Here is a 23516-nt window from a genome sequence, read left to right on the forward strand (position 1 = left end):
ATATTTCAGCAGTGGTCTTCCAAACCCCATTCACAAGTTTATTTAAAAAGAATGTAATTTTATTTTATTCAACTAAAAGTATACACTATCACAATCAATCTCTTACTTCATTTTTACTAAAATATTTCAAATGAATGTTTTACACACATTATCAAAAAAATCTGTACTATTATTTTCCCTCCCCCAAAAAACCCAGAGTGGTTCAATAATAGGTAAAAACGTGGGCTAAGAGCTAAAGAATTTTGCTATATACACAACAGCAGGTGTTAACTTTTCCAGTTCTTTGTAAATCATATACAGAAAATATAGCAGGGCTGTAATATCACAGGTTTAACAGAAATCAAACTTCAAACTGATTTCCAAAGCAGCACAAATAGACTTTCCCCACATTATGAAAAATATACAATTTTATCACTTTACAGTCATGCACTTTGAAAAAGATCAGTAGTACTCTTCCCCCACAGTTTCTAAAAAGATAAAAGGTCACTTTAACACTGATTTTTTTTTTTCTTTTCTTTTAATATCTAATATTTGGATAAAAATGTGCCATTCTCGAACAAGGTTGTGCTCAGCAGTCTTATCAAGGTGCAAAGAGCCAACTGAAGCTGGTTATACCATAGCATTTCAAAAACTTCTATGGAAATGTTGTTCAGTCACTCCAAAAAACGTCAAGGATGTGATTCTGCTTTCCCTAAACGAGCATCAGTGGAGGCTTTCTTTGCCATAGGGTGGCAGAACCCAGGGCTTCGATCTTGAGGAAGTTAACTTGGGCTATTGCCCCCAGGTATGTCAATTTAACGGCCGCTATTTCAAGGGATGCACTCCTCCAGCTTGATATACAAAGCGCCTCAGGTAGTTTTCATTGAAGACTTAGCGCATAGTTAAGCGAATTTAAATATGCATACAAAACTTCTTTTTAGACAATTGAAAGTTTAGCACCCAAGTCATCCCATAAAGTCATTGAGTGTCATTTTCTCCCAGGAAGACACCTTTTAGCTCAAAGGGAGCTAGGTATGAAGAGTAGCAAGCCTAAACCCCCCCTCCCCTTACGTACAGCACTGTTATGTTTTTTCATTCAATCAAAAAAATGCACATCTTGCGTCTTATGCTGCCAAATAAAATCATTAAAAAATACAGATTATACCCTACAAGTATAAAGGTTGTTCAGCTGAACCAATTGGCTACCCTGTAAAACTGGCTTTTTAGTATTTGTAGCAGATACTGGACCTCAGTTACAGCACTGCGTCCCTGGTAGGTGAGATCCGTGGGTGGAATGAAACAGACTTTGCTTAAAGTCGCCAAATAGATTCTGGGAGAAGTTTGATATGGGAAAAATGTGTTTGAGAACTTCGTAGTTGGTGAGACTAGTAGTCTGATTAGCATAGTTCGTCTTGTTGAGAGGACCGGCTAGCCTAAAATAGTAAGTGTGTCGCCAACACGCTTAACTTTCTACAAGTGTTGGCAACGTTTACATTGCTTTAGTTAAAACTTACTGATGTAAATTAACCCTGCTCCCAATATGCTTAATTTCTCTGCTTAATCCAGAGATTAGATGCCACCAAAATTAAAATGGGCTTGCAAGCAGATAGATTAAAGTAACCCTCTCTTAAACATTAGATGTTAAAGAAGAATGATGTGTCTTATTTGCCCTTCTCAGGAAGGGGCAAAAATATGCCACATGTTCTGGTATGAAAATCTCAGGGTATAAATTGTACAGGAGGAAGAAAAGTAATCAATGGCAAGTAGAAACTGGAGGGCAATGAAAAAACACGCAAAACAAAGCAAAGGAGGGGAAATCAGGAATCCTCTAAAGAGGTCATATTTTAAAGGAGACAGTCATATTCTAGAATAGATTTTTCCAGACTTACACTGGATGCAAGTACTCGTTAGAGTTACAGTTAGCCAGCTCAGTATTTGCTGACTGAGCAATAGTAAGAAATAAGCTATTGGCGAGTGGGCGGGGTGGGGTGGGGAGGGTATCTTCTTCTTGATTTTTTCTTTTTTAAATAAACATCTTGACTTTTATTTCTACACCCTATAACGAAGTGGTTCTTACACTTACTGGTTAGTATGTATGCTGGTTGTATTCCTTCTCTTATCTTTTTATTAGTTACAGACCTAGGCTTTGACACTGCAAATTAGAGTTTCCAGGCAGCTAGTTACACTGTATACAATGGGACCAATTACCTGTTTTATAACTTGTAAGCGCTAGCTCCTTGTTTTTTTATTGGTGCTCCTTATCAGTATAGTAACAGGAGTCAAGAATTCAACTAGTAGAGCAAATTCTTTTAACGGTGAGAAGCTGTCCAGCTAAGTCAACTGTCTGTTGCCGGATTCTTATGGAGAACAAAAAGAAAGTGATGAGGTTTGAAGTCATTAAATCTTCAAACTGATCACCAAGGCAACGCAACTTTTGAAGAGCAGGTGTTGATCTTTACACCTGCCAGTCTTTTAACGTTATTTCACACCAATAGTTCTAATAACCACACCCACCTTCCTTGACCTACTGGGGAAAGATGGGAGGGAGCATCTACTGAAATACAGGGCCAGCTGCTGTGACAAGTTGGAAAAGAAAGGGGGGTCAAATTCTTACTACATCTATACAAGTAGCTACTCCACACTAACAAAATATGTCCCATTATTTTTATATACAACCATTTGAAGGAGGAAAAACCCACTTGTTTTGGTTCATTAACAAAAATAAAGCTTCAATGGCAGGAAGTAGTCTCACCCGACAGCCCACATTAATACTGAGTTTTTATTCAGCCCCACGAGGTTGTTGTTTGGTTACCTTACACAGCAACCAATATAGGTGAGGGTTCCAGCAAGAACATTAAAAAAAGTACCCAAATCTTCCATATGTGAAAGATGAGCTGCTCCTGAAGATACTGTGAAAGCCAAAGTGCTGCTAGGACGGCTGTTTCTGCTGAACTGTTTAATAGTAAAAGCTTTACAGGAACAGTGTTGCCATATTTGTAGGGAATACTGGTGTCTGGCAAAGTGACTTCAATTCATTCACATTATGACTGCAGAAATCTGAATGTCATTTGTTCATGAAAAATCAGTTCATTAACAGCTCATACTGAGTCTCAAGCTTTTCTGTCTGCTTGTGAGATGAGTACCACAGTACGATGTACAAAGTGGTACAAGTGTTTAATCCCTCCACTCAGTGTTTTATACAGCGCCTTGTGCAAACAGTCATATGTTATTCCTCCAAATAAGGACCTCCGAAAAAAATAGTAGCAGCTCAGGAAATTGGCAGCCTGTAAGCCAATGAATTCAAATTGCTGTTTTCTTGGAAGGTTCCAAAAATGTGCTGCCTGGAGCCACTAGCCTAGTTATGAATCAATTAACAAGCAGGTGGACAAAGCGATACAAACTGTGACGTCTCTGCAGGTTAAGGTTTCTTCTTGTTCTTCTTAGAAATTCTCTCAAGTTAATTCTACAAACAGACCGTACAACAAAGCAGGTTTGAACTACAATACAAATGATCCAAGTCTGGCATTACTGAATGGTTACCCATCGAACATTGGTTCCAGAGCACCACAGCCTGAAATCAGGCTTTTAGCTGCCATATTTACACTATTGACAGTTAGAAAAAAGCAAAAATGGGGGGGAAAAAAATGGAAAAAAAAAAATCAACCCCCAAATCCCAAAGAACAGGCAGCCAGAAACAGTAACTCTCCCTCTTTTAGTCTTCACGGAGTCACTTCCAGTCTATAGGACGATATTCCTACAATGGACCCTTGAACTGGTTTCCAGAAAGATGTTGCCTGATGGAGGGTTTGGAGCTGGCAGCGTCACCCAGCTTTCGCCAGACAACCTATAAGAAAAAATAAAGGGGTGGGGGAGCAAAAGGCAAGAATTAAAAATCAAAGACACTGTTGATTTCTAGTATTTATCTAAAAGTCAAAATGGGCAATTTCCTAGAGCAGCGCTGTAATTCTCAGTAGGGCCACTGGATGGCATCTATGCGCCAGTTTCCAAGGAAAATCCACTGAGGTGTTTTTCTAATTAGTCTCTCTTGAAATTAGAGCCGTTTTTGCCTGGGGTAATAGTGTAAAACAAATACACGAGGTTCAGAAGTTAATTTCAATGGTAAGTCAGCCCTGTCATACTTACAGAAGTAATGTTACCAGGAAGAGAAAAAAATAACGGTTAAAATGATATCTATGACTTTCTAAAAACATAATGCCCTCTCTACGGCCATTGGGGTAAATGGGGCTGTTTTAAAACTGGAAGAAACTGCAAAGCACTTTATAGCCACCTACATAAAATTAATATTAAAAAAAAGCACAGCTAATAATAGACAAACATAAATTAGCCCATTTAGGCAGGGGATGAAGTTACGGTGTTTTACCTTCCCCCCTGCATGGCTATAAGGGAATCTGGGCATTAAGCAGACCAAATAACCTAAAAAGCAGGCCCTCATTTATTCTGTTCTGGTCTTGCTTAAAGAGGTCTAGCAACCTAAGTGACATGCTTTAGCTCTTGCCAAGGATTGCTTTAGTGATTTAGCTGTGTAAAATCCATTTATTGCACCCTTTTTTTTTTTTTTTTGGGTTGAAGTGTTTTTTTTCCCATTGCCCTTTAAGATTTTTCCCACTGCTTGCATGAAGGAGAGCACTGTCTTGTTCTTTCTCCCTCCCACTGCATCTGTAAAGATGCAGTCACCAAAATACAGTAGTGATGCCATAGTGTGTCTGAATGCGACAGCACTGTCTTGCCATCACAGTAGTTTTGCAAGACCTCACTGCAACCAATTTCAGAATTTAAAAGGAGGATTAGACCTCTCTCTGCTGCTGTGATGCACAAAAAGGTGCCACCTGTGCTGACCACCAATCTGGACTTGTAAAAGAGAGAGCTTGGTAAGCATCCTCCTCCCTGCTGCGGGAACTGCTGTTACTGTCAAATAGCAAATCCCCGACTGCACATGACACTTGGTTTGAGCCATGTTCTAGCAGAAGTCCAAAGTTCTTTGCTTAAATCCAATGCACAGCCAAGGTATTTCTCTTATTAGCAGGCTAGGCTTGAAACTGGAGGTAGCAGCACAGCAAGCAAATGCTGCAGAGCAGAGTTTTGGTACAAAAGCTCAGTGTACAGCATGTGGCAAGCTCAGTTTACAGTGCGGTCACTAAACAATGTTTGTGGTACTAAAAGAACCACACACACAATCCTGTTGAAAGGCTTCAACCAGGAAGCTTCTCCCTCCGACATCAGCTCAGGGTTTTGGCTCAAAGCCATTCAAGCTGGCTGACTTTAAACATAGCAGACCAATTGCTGCTCTCAGCCCAAACTGAGTCCCTAAGGGCGCAGCTAGATTCTGCCACAAACAGGAGTCTTCCACCAAGGCAGAGCCTTCTGCAGAGCTATCAGTCCCCAAGTCTAGCTGCTCTGTCTGCACCTGCTAAGGCAGTGCCCTGGGGAGGATGAGCTGAGCAAAGGCTGCTCAGCTCAGTGAACGAGGCAGTCAGGTTGCTGATACCCAAAGCAGTAGTCAGCAGAGCCTTGACTCTTCCCTCCTGTCTGGATTTCCCCTGCGGATTTCATGTCAAACATTCATATGCAGAACAGTGCTCCTCAGTACTTATAACAAAAGAACACAACAAGGACCACTAGAATTATTGAGAGACGTGATTACATTGCACATTTCACGAACAATCGCTTTCTCCTTTTCACTCAGGTCTTCTTCATAGTTATCTTGCATTTGCCTGTCCAAATTTTCATGGACCTCAAGGACCTACAGACAAACAATATTACAAAAGAATTATGCTCCTCAAACAGTTAACAGTGCCCTCAATAATGTAATTAACCACTATTTAAATTGGCCGTGAGATTCAGAGTATCACAAAGATGAGCATGAAACTAAGTTTGGCCCCTCCATCCTCCCCCCCTTCCCCTGCAAGGACATGTCTCTCTCCATAACCTGCAAGGTGTGACTAGCGCCAGAAGAGCAGGGCACCATGGCGCTATTTGCATGCCTCTGATCCACCATTAACTTGGAGATCTTGAGACAATTTCACTCACCTTTGCCCGAAAACTGCTTTCAACCCCTTTAGTTTCTCAGAGGAACCCCTCTGATGCCCATGAGAGTGACCAAGAGAGAGGGGCTGTCATCATGGAGGCCAGCACCCAGTGAGCCTGACACGATGCCCTGCTCCCACCCAGGGTTGGATCAGCCAGGCTGGGCTGGGAGGTGCAAATAATACTGCTGCAGCCCAGGCCCCTGAGCACTGACTGCAGTCTTCTGAAGGCTCCTTTCCCAACAAGAGCTGCATGTCTTGGTGAATCTGGGTCACAGTCTCTTTGTGCCATAGATGCCCTCTTAAAACGGAGATAATCACCTTGACTCTCTAAGCTTTACTTTAATCTCCCAGACAGCATTGTTTGCAAAGCACGGGGCATTGCCCTTAGCAGTGCTCTGCGAGGTGCAGCAAGGCCCTAGCTGCCACGGCAGAGCCCCAAATGGGGCATCAGACCATTTTTGTACCATCACTTGCAATGGAAACCACCCTGGTTATAACCGTTGCACCCAGCATGGGGGCAGTTCTGCCATGCTTCTTCCCATGGAGCCCCTGCCCTGGTCAATGTTAGGAAATATGTGATCCTTGGCCAGTATGCAAGTGTAGCCACACACACCCCTGAAGTCTACTAGCTGCTAAATGAGATCAGCTAGTACAAATGCAGATAAATGCCTCATATATCCACTGACATCCTTGGGCCTGGCCTATCTTGTCCTACACAGGCAACTCTGTTTCGTTGTTTTTCCTCTTTACATGGTGACATACAATGGGACCACATAGGTGCCTGCAGCACCCTACCCACGTGAGTTTTGGGGGAAATGAGGTCTTAGCTTTCCTTTATCTCCTGTTTGGGACTATGCAGCTTTTTCACAATAGTAACAGGAGGAAAGCACTGCAAAAGCAGGAAATGTGGCTGTAAAAGCATAGAAATGGGACTGCAAGAGTTGGGCAGGGGGGAGGGGAGGATCTGAGACTCTCCACAGAGTTTTTGACAGGCAACTACCAGGATCATCTGCCTCAGCTGCTTCACAAGGAGCCCAGGGGACCCAGCACTAAAAACATGCTCAGTTGCCTTTGCTGGGCTCCCACGGGTGATCCAGACAGTCCAAGACTCAGGATGTTTGTATGGAGCTTAGGTTCATGGCTCTCCAGGCACTCAAAAGTCAATCTAGTTTACAGCAGTCAAAGCATGCAAGGAAGCTCAGCTCTGCTCTCAGGTTTGGGGGTCATACCAGCTCACTCAGCATTTCCCAGCATGGGGGGCTGCCAGATTGGCTAGAACCAGGTTTCCTTGCAGGAACAGAGAGGTTACAGCTCCAGCATTGAAGCCACAGGTCCAAGTCCAGTGCTAATGCTCATGGAGCTCACATACTACACGTGGCCTGGGGCTTGGGGACACGTCTGCAGGTTTGCCTTAGGAACACGAGCAAATCTGCTGTGAAAGACTGCCAGGTCACTCTGCAAAAAATAATGGAAACATCCTGCCTGTCACTTACTTTCCTAAACTACATTTTTGAGTTGACAATAGTTGAAAATGGTGTTGCTCCTTTTCTTTTAAGGAAAAAATTGATTTTTAACATCTTGGGGTTTTTTTAGAAAACGCTTAGGGATATATTCGCCAAGCTATGATCCTCAGGCCATGAATGGCTGGCAAGACAACTGCACGTGGCTCAGGAAACAACTGTTTCAACAGCCGTACACAACAACAGTGATGTACAACTGCTGTGCACACCCCCGTGCTCCCCGGCACCTGGCACCTCCGCACCGCGCTTGGAGCAGACTCAGCTGGGCGCCAGCCCTGGCTGCCGGCGCAGCCAGAGCAACAGGCAGCTCACAGCTGGGTCGCCACAGAGCAGCGCCCGTGGGAGGTACTGTGCCTGTTTTCTAAAAGTGATTGGGTGGTCCTTTGATGAAAGAGGTTGAGGCTGGCTGAGAGGTGGTTTAAAAACGCGCTGGTATTAAAGGCAGCCTTCACTTCCAGTTGGAAACATGCTGATCCACAGAAATATCCCCTCGTGCATGTTCCAAAAGTCTTCTCAGGCATTCAAATAGCTTCTCCGGATGAGTCTGTTGCATAAGTCAGGCATATCACAGTGCAGGACTGCACCGAGATTGCACCGCTACCTTTGCGCTGACCTACGTAACTCGCCCAGGGCTTTGACACTGATGAAAAACGTGGTCATCTCAGCATGCAGGGTGAAAGATCCTGAAATCACCCAATGCCATCAAACAGCACATAATGTCTAATTCACCATGTGTCAAATATAGCCACACACATACAAAGCTTTATAGCAACTATATTTGTATATATAAATATTTGCGTATCCACTAGGGAACTACAGACCTGGATGCAGTACAGGGATGGGTTTCACTCTTTGCTGAGGCATACAGCATTGTCTGCTCTAAGAAATGGGATACTAGACTAGGTTATCCATTGGCCTGCTCCAGCAGTCTTGCTGTATTCTGACTGCTTAACTTACAAAAATAGGTCATTCTCCTAGGGCTCTTAACCTACTTCTAAAATGCATCGGCTAGTTTAACCAACATATCTGGGACCAGTCTTTATACAAATAAGACTATCCACGTGCTTTTTAAGGGAAGAGGAAGGGCAAGAGAAATGCAAAAAACATGTATACGCTGACAAAGAGAACATCTACTTTTTGCTAAAGAGGAGGGAATTAATTATTGATCCTGCTGGACTCACACATCGAACTTGCTTGTCTGGAGTCAGTATGCCTCTGATGCTCAGCTGCAAGAGCAACCGCCTGCACAATCAGACCCCAGCGCAGCACACCAGGAATGTCTGTCGAGCAGCTAAGCACTGGCTGTGTCTACAGGGCAAGTGTCAAGGACAACTGTGGCTTAGATTAGTTAAAGATCACATCAGCTCCAGCATCTGCTTCCACCAGCCATTAATCTTGCAGACACAAGAGTCCCAGAGGAGAAAAATAAACTGTTTTTCTATGACGTCCGCTTAAAATAAAACTGCATTCGCTAGTCCATGAGGTGCGAAGGGGTGGTGCAGCCCATTTCTTGCCGTGCAAATGTCTTTCAATAGTGTAAATGGAGCACAGTCAGAGCTGAAAGCTGATAAGGCAGTAGTTATGGTTGTATATCATTTCTGAATGATGTGGGACTCGTTAACCCTGGAAACCATCCCTCTCCACAAGCCAAAGCCCATTTCTGGGTAGACACTTTGTAAAGATGTGTTAGCATCTTGGACAAAGGAAAAGGGGATCAGGAGGGTAAAACTTGAAAGCTAATCACAGAAAGGTATGCTGGAAGAAAACAAACCCTGAAGAGCAAAATCGCCTCCTGAAGAGGAGAACCTGCTGACCCAGCCCCATCCATTTTCAAATCCTGCCAGGTGCCTCCTCAGCTACTAAAGACACTAACCACAACTCACAGACTGTGTATTCAATTTGGATCTAAGGTCAGAAACAGGCTTACACTTCCTTGTGACTTCTGGCACCTCCCAAACCAGAAACCTACAGAAAATGGACAGGTGTATCCCAGGCTCCAAGAGGCTGATGTCATCCCCTTCTTGGGGATGTCATCCCCATTAAATTTCACTGAAAGAACAACTAAAGCTGTCGTGGGATTTGGCCCTTTGATGATCCATCCGCATTACATCATCTCCCTGGGTGAAACTTCATCCCAGGTTGGCAGCCTGCTCCATCCCAAGCCCACAGTGATTCCCAAGCTCCTGGCAGGATGCAGAGTGTGGCCCTGGGAGATAGGGATGGGTAATCATTGTCAACTGCTCCTTCTGCTTTTCAGCAAAAGGACTCCACAGCTTTACCTTTTCAAGACAACTTCTATGATGTTAAACAAGTAACTATGAACATGCTGTGCCTAGCTGCAGATGCGCGTGCTAGCTCATCTTGCTTTCCCCATGCTGGTATGTAAACTGTGAAGAACACCTCAGGTATATTTAGTTCTCTTTCGTCACTGAACTGAGTCTGTGAGCGAGACAGCTTCACCTCAGTCAACCCGATCCATTACATCCACATCCTTTCTGACTTTCTCTACTGGCCCCACGCAACCACTGAGCTACCCTCCGTGCATCATAAAAACAAACTCGCAACAGTACGGATCACTGCAATAAAACTAAGACAGTGGAGTATTGGGCTAAATATGGGGCAAGCATTTCTGTAACAGGAAGCACTGAGATTAAGAAGTGCTCTCCTAAAGGTGCAAGTCTCACAGTGTTTTATAAGTCACCCAGACAAAGCACTGGGGAACCCAGCATAGTGAGCAATCCTGCTTTGGTCGGGGAACAGATAAGATGCCCCACGAGGCCTTTTCCCTATGGACCAAATCCTGCCTTCTCAACACCCGTGGGAGTGACCGAACACCCTCTTGACGGTTCTGTGCAAATCAGAGAGTTGCCACCCCTGGGGGAGTTCGATTACAGGCTAGAAGTTGTTTTCTTACATTTGCCTCCTCCTCATCTCCCCATGTCTTTAGCAGGTTTGTTCAATTCCTAAGAAAAGTGCTTTGATGTTCAGTGAGATACTGATATGTAGCATATGTACCTTTTATTCTCGTTAGCAAGAACAGTTGTTAGGAGTGCCAAGCTGTCATCCTGCTCCTTTTTTATTAGGTGCAAATAAACAACAAGTTTTTCAGAAAAAAAAAAAAAAAAGAAAACCCTTAAAACGTTCTCAAGAAAGAAGTTAGGCTAAACCAAAAGCAGCCCTTCAGCCATGCAGCATTCAGCTGTGGGAAAAAGCCAAGCAAAAAGCCTAGCGGACATCTACACAGATGGGCACAGACAGAGGTAAGTAATCCAGCTCTGTTGCTGCTCCTAGCTGGTCAAACATACGCCAGCTCTCACCTGGAAACCTGCACCAGATCCACGCACAGTGCTGTACCCCCGAATAAGCACAGCCCCTCAGTCGTCTTTGCTTGGGCGCAGAGCTGTGTTGCTGTGCCCATATAGCTTCTGGACTTGCAGCTGAGCAGCCCAGAACACAAGCTGCCTGCAGGCGCTGCTCAGTGGAACTGACGTTCTTGCCAGCTGCGCTCCTGCTTCTCCTGACTTCTCCTTAAGTTTTGGCTTTACCACTGTCACCTCATAGGTCTGTCCTGGAGCCAAACTCTGTGCCATTTAGATGCCAGATGCGGAAACACGCAAAGTGAAGTGATTTGTTAGCACTTGCTGAAGGACAGGCTAAGCTAGCGCTGGTGAAGCAGTCCCACAGCTGGACTTTTCTCCAGCTGTCGGCCATGGGGATCTGAGCCTCTGAGAATCCTCCTTTGATTTCATGAGAGCTTTTTAAACTTGTACAAAACTTTTCAGGTTCAACAAATAGATGGAAATATGCAAATCAGTATATTCCAACCAAAACCTAACTTAGTTAGGGATTTTCCAGCAAACTCTAAGATACCCTAGAAAGGATTTGCATTTCTGTGTCTCTTAAACACTCAAAAATAACTTGCTTAACTGTTAAAATATGTAACACTAGGCTATTACATTTTTCCTGCTAATGGATGGTGACTAGGACTTTAAAACTTCTGTGAAATTTTCTCCTTTAACTCAGCAAGCAGGGAATGATAAACAGATAGGGCATGCAACTGCTTCAGCATCAAGAGTTTTTGCTGAAGGTCTCCCACCCCAAAATTAGTCATGCGCGATTTGCTTAACTCCAGCTATATAAATCCTGGTAACCAGTAATCTGCCCGAGTACTAATTTTCTATTTCTAATTAATTGTCATGATTTCACGAGAACAGAAAGCATGCAGTTATGACACTTCCGTGCTTGTTGCAATGCAGTGTGGGGGTCTGAGGCATTCTTACCTTCATAGCATGCACAACAGCCTCTGGTTTCTGACCAACAGGGACATAGGCTGCTGCAGGAGAAGACCCAATATCAGATGTCATGCGAGCTGGTCCCTGTTGAAATAAGGGGAGTACACATGATTTAATTCCCTTGGAGTGATTTTAGCAAAAGAAAATAACCAAAAAATGTGAGCACTAGCTCCTCAAACCTTCAGCACTTGTAGAGACAAAAGACGTGATCCCTTCCTCAGAAGTTATTTGGTTTTAATTCCATTTAAGCCTGGCATCACTCAGTTGGGGTACACTGAGGCAGGAGATCAACCTGGTTTAAAGCTAAATCAGTTTAAAACACCTTTTTGGTCATTTAGGATAACTTTCTACAAAGACAAGAACAGTTCTCATCCTTCTAGCCAAGGCTGCAATGCAAACAAGACGATTTTCCAGCATAAACTGGTTATTTCTAAGAAGCTGTAAGCATGAAAGAAACAGTTGGCATAACATTATTGCTTTTTTGGCAACATTTTCACATGGCGATCAAGTACCAATCTTCAGCTACAGAGAAAATTGTGAAGGCAACCTTAAAACAAACAGATATCCAAACCTAGTATTGGCTGGGGTAGTTTCCAAAATGCTGGCCAGTTCTTCTGCAGGGAGGATCCCATCAGGAAAGATATAGAAGTTAAATTTTACAAAAGAGTCCTACTTTCTAAGCAGTCTTGTAGGCACTTTTTATATTACTTTCCTTTTTGAAAAAGGCCTCTGTCTTGGATTACGTGAGACACAGTATCTTTACGCAGAGAGTAGCGCCCTGCCTGTTCCTAATATTTGTGCATTTGCACTGTAGCTTTGGAAGAAATCAACAATGAATCCATTGACCAAATTCATACTTAGTCTTCACATCCTTTAGGAAACACAAAAAATGATTATACTGAGGGCCTGTGCAAGTAAATCAGGATGGCAGAGTGGTATGTAGCACCATTACAGGAATGCTTTCACATACAGCGCATGCGGCACTCCATTCTCATATTTTCCACGTTTAAAAACACAAAATGTTTTAAGCCTCGTCCCCTCACTTTGCCTTCTAAGCCAAGGCCAATAAGTTAGTCATGTGAGAAAGAAGCATCAAAGGAAGGACACTTTGTCACTTCTTAGCTTTCCAGACATTTTAGGTTTTGGGGGCTTTTTTATTAGTAGAAAGAAAATGTTCGTGTGTGAACAGCAAGTAAGAGGATGAGGACAAAAATAGCAGGAAAGACATGGAGTCTTTCATGTCTAAGCCACTGGGTCTGTACTTAACCCACATAATGACCAACAGTCATTTACCCGTAATAGCTTCCCATCAACCTTTATGAACTGAATTGCTGGTCATACAATAATTTCCTTTTGAGGGGTAGGCATACCAGGAAAAAGCACAATTAGAATTAGTAACTCCACAATATATCTCCAAAGAGATCTAATAGACTGTCAAAGCTTAGAGATCAACCAACACTCACAGGTTGGGTATGGGCCTGGGCCCAGGCCTACTGGCAGGTGGTTACAGCTCAGGAGAGAGAAAACTTCACGTTCCCGCCCTGGCTGTGAAAGCTGTATGGCTACCCGGAGGACACGTCCTCAGCTATCAAGTCAGTTCCTTTAATGTTACATAGAACAGGCAGAGGCTGGGGGAAAGAACACCAGAGACTGGATCCATCTGGTCTACAACTATGACCTAGAACTGCAAAATTGGTTGCAAATTTCTCACGGAGCTGGTAAACGCAATAGACTCCTCGCAGAATCAGTCGTCTTCCACAGAGGTCAAAGGCTTCAATACATGCATAGCTTCTCTGGCTTTAGCATGAAAACTGTCTTCTCTTCTTGAATGATCAAGATCATGACAATTGAAAGCAGAATATTTGGGATTTTCTGGCCTTAAAACCATACTTGATATAGATCTTGCCCCACAGGCCTCGTTAGAAGGAACACAAGAATACCAAGCAAAGGTTGAACATCCAATATTTCTTCTGAGTTGAGAGTAAACTGACAAAATAAAAGGAATCCTGCTGGATCCTGCAGCTGACAACATTTTAAATATAGTTTTCTGACCTAACTTGAGTAGATTACAGTTTTCAGAATGACAGGCAGCAATAGCTTATCCTCATAAAAGTGAAGTCACTAATGAGCTACTAAGCATTTCTATGATGATAACCACTCTCAAAGTTATTACAGAATACAAATGAAACCAGAAAGATTAGAGAGAAGTGTTTTCCAAAGAATTTGATCATACTTAATGGATTACCATACAGACACAATAAAAAAAAAAATCAGTTATCAATTATGCATTTGTACAAGCGCAAGCAGAGTAATACACTGTGCATATTGTATCAAACAAAAAATGCTCAGAGTGGTAGTTTCCTGCTTAAAGGAGTGGCTGAAATGTGACAACAGAAATCAGCTGAGCTCTACTTGAACACAGGTAGAGAATTTGACTCAAGTAGATAAAAAAAGTGTTAAAGAATGCAACAAAGGGGGTAAACCTGAACATAACAATTCTGCCCTGCTCTCACAGCCTCAGAACCAGATGACTCATTGCTAAAACACACGTGATCCTTGATTCTTAGGTTGGAAGCCAAAAAAACCCAGCAAATTGCAATGGATGTCCAACTTGCTGAGTATACTCTTCTCCAATGGCAGATAACCATGTAACAGACTCTTCAATGAAAGTGCAGAGAATGACCACACAGCTGGCCCTCACGCCACCCAGAAACCCCAAACACCCTGAAAGAAATCCGACATCATTCATACAGAAGACGAAAACATGCACATGAAGAAAGCAGGGGAGCATGCCAGGATCTTACCAACACCCCTAGTCTCTGCAATTGTGAGATACATCAAGCAAAAATACCCACATGCTGCTGTGAAAAAGGCAGTACTCCTAAGTACACGGCTAAGGATGGCTTAATATTTATCATCGCACTTACAGTTTTATTGTATAGTTGCCTCCTTAGAGAAGTCTCTTTCCAGGCATTAAAAAAAAAGGACAAAGGTTTAGAGTTTTGTAAGGCGTTTTAGATGCTTAATTCCCACTGATTTCAGTGTGATTCACAAAAATGCTTTAGCTAGGCTCATATCCGCTTCTTGGGCTGAGGCAAACATGCAAGTGGCCACAAAAAAGGAGTCTATAGTAATCAAGAGAAAAAAATGACAATATAGTCAAGCAGGATGGATGGCCAGCTTTGGAGGATGGAGTAGAGGAAAACGGGCAGAGTTCACCGATAGTGTTAGCTGAAGGGGAGGAAATGGAAGGAATTGTAGATAAGGTCAAGATTTCTCAACTGGAAAACTGCCAACAGTGAGAGAGCAGGGAGGGAACGGGAAGAGAAAGGAGGATGTGCATATTACCCAGCAGCAAAATAGCTGAGATGAAATACAGGGGAGGGAAACCAGAGATAGGACACTGGAAGGAGAGGAGGGAGAGGGAAATCTCTGGAAGTCAGCTTTCAGGTAGTAGATGAAATCACACAGGAGGAAGAGATTCCTTATGCCTAAAATAGACATATCTGGAAAATGTTTGTAAGAACTACCATAGTTGCACCCCACCACTATATCTCATCTATTTTGAGGACCTTCATCACTGTAGAAATCTATGCCCTTCCTGTTCCTTACAGCGGACATTTTCATAGCCATGGGAACATGACTGACTCAGCACCCTGCCAGGCAATAATAATGAGGTTAATATAGTTACATGCTAACCAACTGAAATTCTGCATATAGACAAAAAGCAATACAGTGTGTGTCATGGGGTGTGTATCACTGAAATTCTTCTCCTTGTCTAGCTCTGTCAAACATGCACTTTCTGCATTAGACAGATGTCTGACTTTTCCACTTGCGAGGTTTTCATACCATTCAGTAGCTCAGAGATGGTTCATTCTCCATCCTCAGACACGTGGCTGAGGTGCCACATAATTATATAAATGAATGACGATAAAAAACAGTTCAGAAATCATCAAAAAGGATGCAATTATATTTACAACAAAGATGTTGAGAGTTATAATCTTGATTGCTTTTCTAGTTTACTTCTGCTGAGGCTGAAGCAACTAATGAGAAGCTGAGTCATTTCAAAGGCAAAGTTTCTTATTCTCTTTGGCCTCAACTAGCTTTGGAGTTGCTCCAAATTTACAGCAGCGGAGATGAAACTAGAAGTTAGTACATTTAATGCAATAGCTACACAAGGAATTTGGAATTTAAGAAGAAAATGATGTGGCATCAAACCATCACCCGGGTAGAATTACATTGCACACCTCTTTCTGTTTCGTCCACAAGCAGTTACGCTACCAAAAGAAAGGACAGTCCAATGGTGAGAATTCTAGCCTAAGACCAAATAGCTCTAAGTTACATATCTGAGGCATCACAGAGTTCTTAAGTGCTTGCAGAAAGTGCCTTATCCTCACTACACATAAAGTTTGCTGAGTACTCCACCTCTGAGGCCAGGAGGAGCAAGAGGCCCTTCTCTTGAGATACGTCTTTAGGAAGCAAATGGCCTCATTGCCATGCGCGGGAACAAAACATAATCCAGATGTTGAGCTGTGTGTGGCCCATCTGACATTTCCTAAGTGGTTGCTTTTGCTGCTCTGCAAACAACTGTGGCAGTCCAGAGCTTTAGAGACTGTTGTACCCTGGACCTCTGTGGGATCGTCCCTGGTGAGAACAGTCCCATTTCTGCTGCCAGGACATAACAAAGCCCAGAGAGGCTTCTCATGAGGTTCATCCACATGCCTCATGGGTGGCAAATCCCAAGTCCTCAGCACCTGTTCCAGTGAGGAAACCAAGGTGAGAGCTATTCCTCCACCTCTCCTGCCTTCTCTCTACATATATAGCAGTACTGAATCACCTACTGAACTCATTTCCCCAATTCTGTTTGAGCCTTAAAGACAATCAGCGGTTCCCTGAGATGCTCCTCTATTGCCACTCAAACCACAGACCCTCTCAGAAACCTCTCACAGCAGCCCCGACTGCAGGGCTTGTGATTCAAGCCTGATGTCTGTTAGGGGTTTCACAGTGCAGCTGTAGCATCATTAGACTATGAAAAGAGAGAGGAACACTGCAGTCTCTCAAGTCTGAGCATCCTTAAAAGTGATGTGCCACGCACAGGAGACAAATCCTCCAGTTCTCTATCTGCTAAGAATTACGCTTGACCCAGTGATGGCATCAAATCAAAAGCAGAAAACAAACCAAATAAAACTAGCCTTAACACACTCCCGCTGCCCAGAGCCCAAAGACGAGCAGTCAAGCAACAGTGCTGGTGTTCGAAACAAGAAAATCTGAACACCACCAGTATCGCAAATGATCCTTTTTAATCTGATACCAGAAAAACGAAAAGTAGAGGCCTTAACTGCAGTTGCTTGAGAGCACCTGCTACTGTATATCCAGTCATGATGGTACTGCGAATGTGTAAGACTTAAGTTGCCTAATGAGTCCTTGCTGGCTCTGTCTAGTTACGCAGGATGCGGTCCAACACAGATGCAGAAAGGCACCGTTGGCACCGTTCTCGAGGCTCCATTTCCACACGTTCAGAGGAACAAAACTAATAAAACTCACTGAATGGTGCACGCTGGGAACTCCTGGCAGTGACACACCTCCACAGAGGCAAAACAAGGCTTAAAAATATGAATAGTTCTTAATAATAGTGGGAATACTTCAGAATCCAAATGTAATGTCACCTCCAAGAAGAAAAGAACCTAACTGGGCAACAACAAGTGTCTGCTTTTTTTATAGGTTTTGATTCGGAAGTGTAAAATTTTACTTCACCGAATAGCCATAGCCGAGGCACTGAGAATGTTTCAAACCGAAGTAGAGCATGTGAGCAAGCGTTATTGCTTCTGAACTTCACATCTTATTGCCTTCTATTAATTTTTGTCTACGATTTCAAAAAACAAGCAGACATTTAGGATTCAAATCCAATTAAACAAACCACAATGTTCTAATAGCATACCTCAGACAACATTAAAGCTAAATGGAATCATATGAGATACTGTGAAGTTTTTATTGCCGAGACAGAGCAAGGAAAATTACATTATAGGCAGGCATTGCCAGACAACTCACAATAAAATTCCCACATATATTTATTTCACAGTGGTTTTGCTTGTAGCCTGCCTATCCATATTTGAATTATACCGCGGCCTTTCCTTAGCACTCATCATATCCCATCCAGGTGTTTTACATAAACACAGGTGCCTACGCTGCTCTGTAAATTAGGAGCTGTTGAGGGACAAGAATGAAGCAGTAACATGCTCGCAGCCATGTGGAAAGCCAGTGGTAGAGCCAGGCAAATGGGGAAAATGGTAATAGGGAGGTGGTAATATGGAAAGGCCCCAAGTTCAACTGCAAACCTCTGTCGTGGCTGCACGAGGCTCCTGGACTCTGGGCATAACAGAGGGGCTCACCCTACTCTGGTTTTGTGAATTGGGCTTACGGTTACAACGTTTAGAAAGCATCTAAACAAAACCCCACAGGACATACTCCTGCTTTCTCCCTGCTTATCCCTCCTTCCGTCTTCCCAACTCCCCTAGCACAGCTCTTGTCTCCCAGCCCACCGCAGCATCCCGCTATCTCCACAAGTGCAACAGGCAGTCAGGTTACCCCATGGACGGGGAAAGATGTGCATACATGACCGTAACGCCCAGCATTAATAATAAACAAAACTGGGAGCGTTGCAAGGGGAGGTGCAGAGCAGCACCAGAAAAGCACCCTACAGTGACGTCCTGTGCGAGACTGGCTCAGCGAGGGACCAGCTTCAGCATTCCCCACCCACCGCAGGCTCAGGCACACGGACGTTCTTGCAGGAGCCACTGGAGCAAGCGCAGACTCGCGGGAGTTCTGCAGTTGCCTGACTAACTGACAAGGAAACACAATGGTTCAGATTTGCTGACGTCAAAAAAGGGGGGACCAGTGCAGACACAAAGGGATCCTAATCCACGTACCTCGCACTTGCCCCTTTTCTCGATTTGTGCCACAAACCAGTAAGAGTATATACCAAACCGCTGTTGGATAGGAGATCCTGTCTTACTCCAGCTAGCTGGACCCTGAGCACATGAGCAAGATTTATCAGTTGAGCACCGACATCTCACATAGCTTCACCCCTGGAGAGGGGCACAGCTAGAGTTCGTGCTAGGGAGGGCGGTGGGGAAAAACAGCTGCAAAACCGACCGCCAAATGCACTGGGCGTCTTGCATGTGAGGAATATCGCACTGACCCTTGTGGGGAACCAGCTGAAACCCTGACACACAGGATCCTCTTCACAAACGCAGCACGAGCAGCACCAAGGGGAAAGAGCCCTTGGCTTACACAGAAGGCTGATTCATTCAGAAAGAGAAATCTCACGGCACATCTTTCACACCGAGCTGAGTGGCAGCCCCGGGAGATCGCAGCGAAAAACTCTCCAGGCTCAGGCAGGGCTGGCCGCAGGAGAGCTGCAGGAACCCTGCTGAGCTCAGACAGGTTATTTTCTGCATAGAGGTGCTCCCAGAATTTGGGCTTCACCTTTTTTGAGACTGTCAGTCTCAGCAATTTGCCAGGTCCTATAAAGGCAAATCAGAGCATCTAACTGTGGATGGCTGGCTGCTTTCCAGCCCGGGCCTCACTCCCCTGCCTCCGTGTGCCACGCAGTGGTGGAGGGGTTAATGGCTGAAACAAAGAGCCGGTGCTGAGCGGCTCTGAAGCGTGACATGATTCTCAACCGACGTTTCGCCCTCCCTTCCTTTGAAGCCCCTTCCTCCCCTCCTGCATCTTGTCGTGCTGGTAGCACACTTCTGCCACCATACGCGGCGCTCTTAAAGGGGACCGGCTCCTCTCTCGGCCCAACAGGGACAACCCACCTGGAGATGACCTGGCAGGGCTCCTCACTGGGACAAGAAGGCCATTTCCTAGGAGGAGAGATCAGGCGACCAGCACCGGCTCTGTTACAAGCCGCATTGCCCAGCACTGTACAAACCACAGCCTTTCTGCCATCGTGCTCCTGGTGGTGCCCGACCTCCCATCCGAGCATGCGAGAGCGTCACAAAAGCCAGAGATGACCCAGACCCGGCATGTGCCCAGTCTGCCAGGCAGATGACTCAAAGCAGCGGCGACACTTTGTTATTGTTGTTATGTGCCTGCTCTGCAGAGAGGCTGCCAGCACCCAATTCCACACACACCAGCCCACCCCTCCTTGTAGCCTTACACGGCTGCGCTGTCCTACATTCCCAAAATCACAGCACACAGCTTCACAGCTGTGAACACTTGACGCCCTGCCACCAGGCGCACGGGAAGAGACACGGGGGAGATCCTGCAGAAGGACACCGGCTCCCCAGCACAACGTTGCACCGCAGATCCCTGCCACGGGCGGAAGTGAGGGAAGAAGCCATCAGTGCTTGGTATTAGCATCCTCGCTATCAAATCAAGGGACTTTATAGCAGATGCTAATCTCTTTCGGCATTACTTAATTTGCACCCTTTAATCATAGCGAGCAGCTGGTCATGTAAACATTCAAATCCATGAATTAACCATTGGGTTCGCACAGGAGCCAGGCCGAGCTCAGACATCATCTAGTCAGACAACATGCATCTTCAGGGCCTTGGTAGACTTTAGCGAAATCTACTTAAACAACAAAAAGGGCTTACATGGCCCTTTTGTTTAATAAAGAAACAATTTAACTGTTTCCCTGCATTCCGGGGATAAACATCAAGGACACCCACAAAAGAATAGCTCTCCTCCTCCCCGGCAGACATGACACACCGTGCGCTCTACGGGCTGTGTTGGCGTACCACAGGAACGGGAGCTCGTCGGGGACTGCCCAGGACAGAATAAACAAAGTCAGGACATTGTTGCAGCTAGATCTCATCTGCAAACAGGAAGGGTGGCTTTTACCAGTACTGCGCTAATGGTGGATCACAGTTGCAGTCCTGGGAAACTCCTCAGTGCTTGCAAGTCGGTGAGCCAGCTTCCTCCAGCAGCGGAAATGGAAAGGAAAGCAGTTGTTGTTAGGACTTACGACAGCACCGCAGCGCTGAAATTGGTGTATGCGGTCAAAAAACCACCACCGACAGCTTCAGCAGCCCCCTGCATTTTGATATTATTACCAATAAGATATATTGCAGAGCAGTTTCAGCCCTTAATTACCTGATACAAATGAACAAAAAGAAATCTGACTGCTACTGACAGGACTGATCCATGTTTTTCCGTGCACAAAGTGCACTAACTCTGCCTGACTCATAGGGGCACTATCAGCATTAATATTTTGTGAAGCGCTAGTTCTCTTACTCACATCAAGCACATTGGGTATTAGAATGAAACAGTGGGTATTTTCAGATACTCAGACATTTCAGCTAGCCTGGCTGAAAATATGTGGCTGGTGGAGGACACGATGCAGATGCCTGTCGTGCTCCCCTTGCGCGCACACACACGTCAGCCCTCCAGGTTTCCATTTTGACTGGGCTGCTCGAAGCAGCCTCCTGGAAAAAAACCCTACGATCCAGAGCACGGGCTGACCCCGTGCTAACGCTTGTGCCGAATGCATGCGAGGGTCTACAGTGGGTGGTCAACGTGGGCGACGCTTTCTCTCGCATCCTGCAGCTACCTGCAGTGGTGGGTGGCTCAGGATGCGGGTTGTCAGCGCCCCTTTTGGCTCATCGCATCCCCCAAACTTCGTCAGTGCCTAACTTGGCCAGCGCTGGCTGCCACGAGGAAAAAAGACACCCGCTGCTCAGAGACATCGGAGCAACCGCTGATGAAGGGCAGCTGCCTTTTAAAATGTATTAGCTTATTCTCAGCTGCTTGCAACGCCCTCTCTGAAGTTTTACAATAGCGTTCCCCAGGCTGCGAATTCTGCCGCTCTCCTGACAAACCTTTCGTTTGATTTCCCCTTCTGCAGCCCCAACTGCCGCAGCGGCAAAACGGCTGCCTTGAATGTCTCCCTTTGTCTGTTCGACAGCGTCCCGGCGTTACCGGCGTTGTCAGCGGGAAGGAGCCGCCGGCTGCTGCGCTCCTCGCCCGCTGCTTCCCCTGCGCCCGGGAAGGTGCCGCGGCGCTCGGGCAGCCGCCACCGCCGCTGCCACGCGGGGACACTCAGCCGGCTGTCCTCGGACGCGCGCGGAAAGCGGAAAGCTTGCCCCGACGGCGGTGGCTCCGGGCACGTGAATCGGAGCAGGGTTTGTGCGGAGCTACGCCGGGGCGTCGAGGTGTTTTGCCAGGCCGGCGCGCAGGCACCGACGCCGCAAACACCACGCACGGCGAGCAGCATGGCAAGCCCTGTCCCAGCATGTCCAGTGGCTCCGCACCCGCAGGGAGGACTGGGGAGCTCTGCACCTCGCAGGAGCTCCCGACCGGGCTCTCTGCAGGCCGCTGCGCCGAGGCGAGCCGGGCTGAGGGTGTGCTGAGCTCCCCGGTGCTCGAGGACGGCGCCTTGCTCTGGGGTCCCCCCTCCCCGAGGACAGGCTTTGGCCGCAGCCACGTTTAACTCTGAACTCTGCTCTTGCCAGGCTAATGCAGACACTTAATATGGTACTTCCCCTAGGAGGAGCTGAGGGAAAGATATTGTGTCATGTTCTCACTTTTCTTCTGCCTTAACCCTCACGTCAAGGAGGTTCGAGGTCACCATCTTTCCAGCTACAAGGGAAGGACGGGACCCACCAGAGCTCGAGCTGTAGCTATTATGTGCCATCACACCACCTCCCCTCACCACCTCAGCAGCAGGCTCAGGACCCCGCCAGCACGTCAGCTAAGGAGTCTCCTATCATCCCTTTCTACCCTATCTAACGGCTTCTCTTTACACCTACAGACCACAAACATTTGGGTTTGTTTTTATAACAGTGTACGTACCATATGGCAAAATGAAATACACTTTTCACAAGTATCTATCTTTATGAGGCAGAGCTATGAAACGTGGTTGGTTATGACAGCGTGGTGAAATCAAGGGAAGGAGCCAAACAAGCAACAGGAGCACCAGGCAAGCAGCAGTGCGATGCTGTAGCCGAGCGGTTACAGCGACCACGGGAAGCTTAGATCCAGGTCCAGTCTGTGCATTTTGCATGACACAGTTGCTGGATGAAAACGCAGCTGCAATGAGAGGCAGTGCCAGGAATGCAGGAATTTAGCACTCCTCTGCTGAGTGCCTTAACCTCTCAGCTACGCAATCACACCTTCTCTGCTTATTTGCAATTTGTCATAGACCTCGCATTTTTTTATGGGGTACAGATTTAGTAGGCAAAAAGGTGGTATCTCTTCCCAGTCTGGTCTCTAGGCTAAAATAGACTCCTGAGAGATGTAGCTTTGAACACCCCAAGAGGGAAATTTCACTTTTCTCAGGAGAAATTTATTCTAGTCACTAGTGATTTACATAAAGGGTGAGCAATGGCACTGTCACCACTGTCTTCTCAAAGAAGGGAGCCTCACTCAGTCCCTTCAGAGGACATCTGCAGACGCTTCCCCTGAGAGGATTCCACTCTATGGACCTCAGATGAACGTAGGCACCTTCCTCCAGCGATGACTTAGGGTACCTTATGGAACACCGTAAGGAGCTGCTCCTCCTCAGCAAGTGGTCACATAGGAAACTACTATAATGAAACTCAGTACAAAAACTTTAAAAAGGGGAAGGTGAGGAAGGTGATATTTCTTTTAAGCAAAACTGAGTTCAGTAACTCTCACTCAGTCTTGAATAGATGTCACTCACCCTCACATCCACAAATTCACCAAAAGGT

At 45.5% G+C, this 23516-nt stretch overlaps 1 protein-coding gene across 4 annotated transcripts in view; it reads right to left on the reverse strand.

Moving 5' to 3' along the window:
* Positions 1-17: 17 nt before the first annotated feature.
* CCDC85C (coiled-coil domain containing 85C) overlaps positions 18-23516 on the reverse strand; it is a 120410-nt gene continuing 96911 nt past the window's right edge. For 2 of the 4 annotated variants that reach the window (XM_068947005.1, XM_068947004.1), the window contains 3 exons: positions 11827-11922; positions 5642-5740; positions 18-3823 (listed from right to left, as the gene is read on the reverse strand). In XM_068947005.1, the coding sequence (XP_068803106.1) occupies positions 3734-3823; positions 5642-5740; positions 11827-11922 (285 nt within the window). In that variant the 3' untranslated portion in view covers positions 18-3733. The remainder of the gene's footprint in view (positions 3824-5641; positions 5741-11826; positions 11923-23516) is intronic. The other 2 variants (XM_009675471.2, XM_068947006.1) reach the window with 1 other exon arrangement.

The sequence above is a fragment of the Struthio camelus genome, chromosome 5 (genome assembly GCF_040807025.1).
Source record: "Struthio camelus isolate bStrCam1 chromosome 5, bStrCam1.hap1, whole genome shotgun sequence".
Taxonomy (NCBI): Eukaryota; Metazoa; Chordata; class Aves; order Struthioniformes; family Struthionidae; genus Struthio; species Struthio camelus.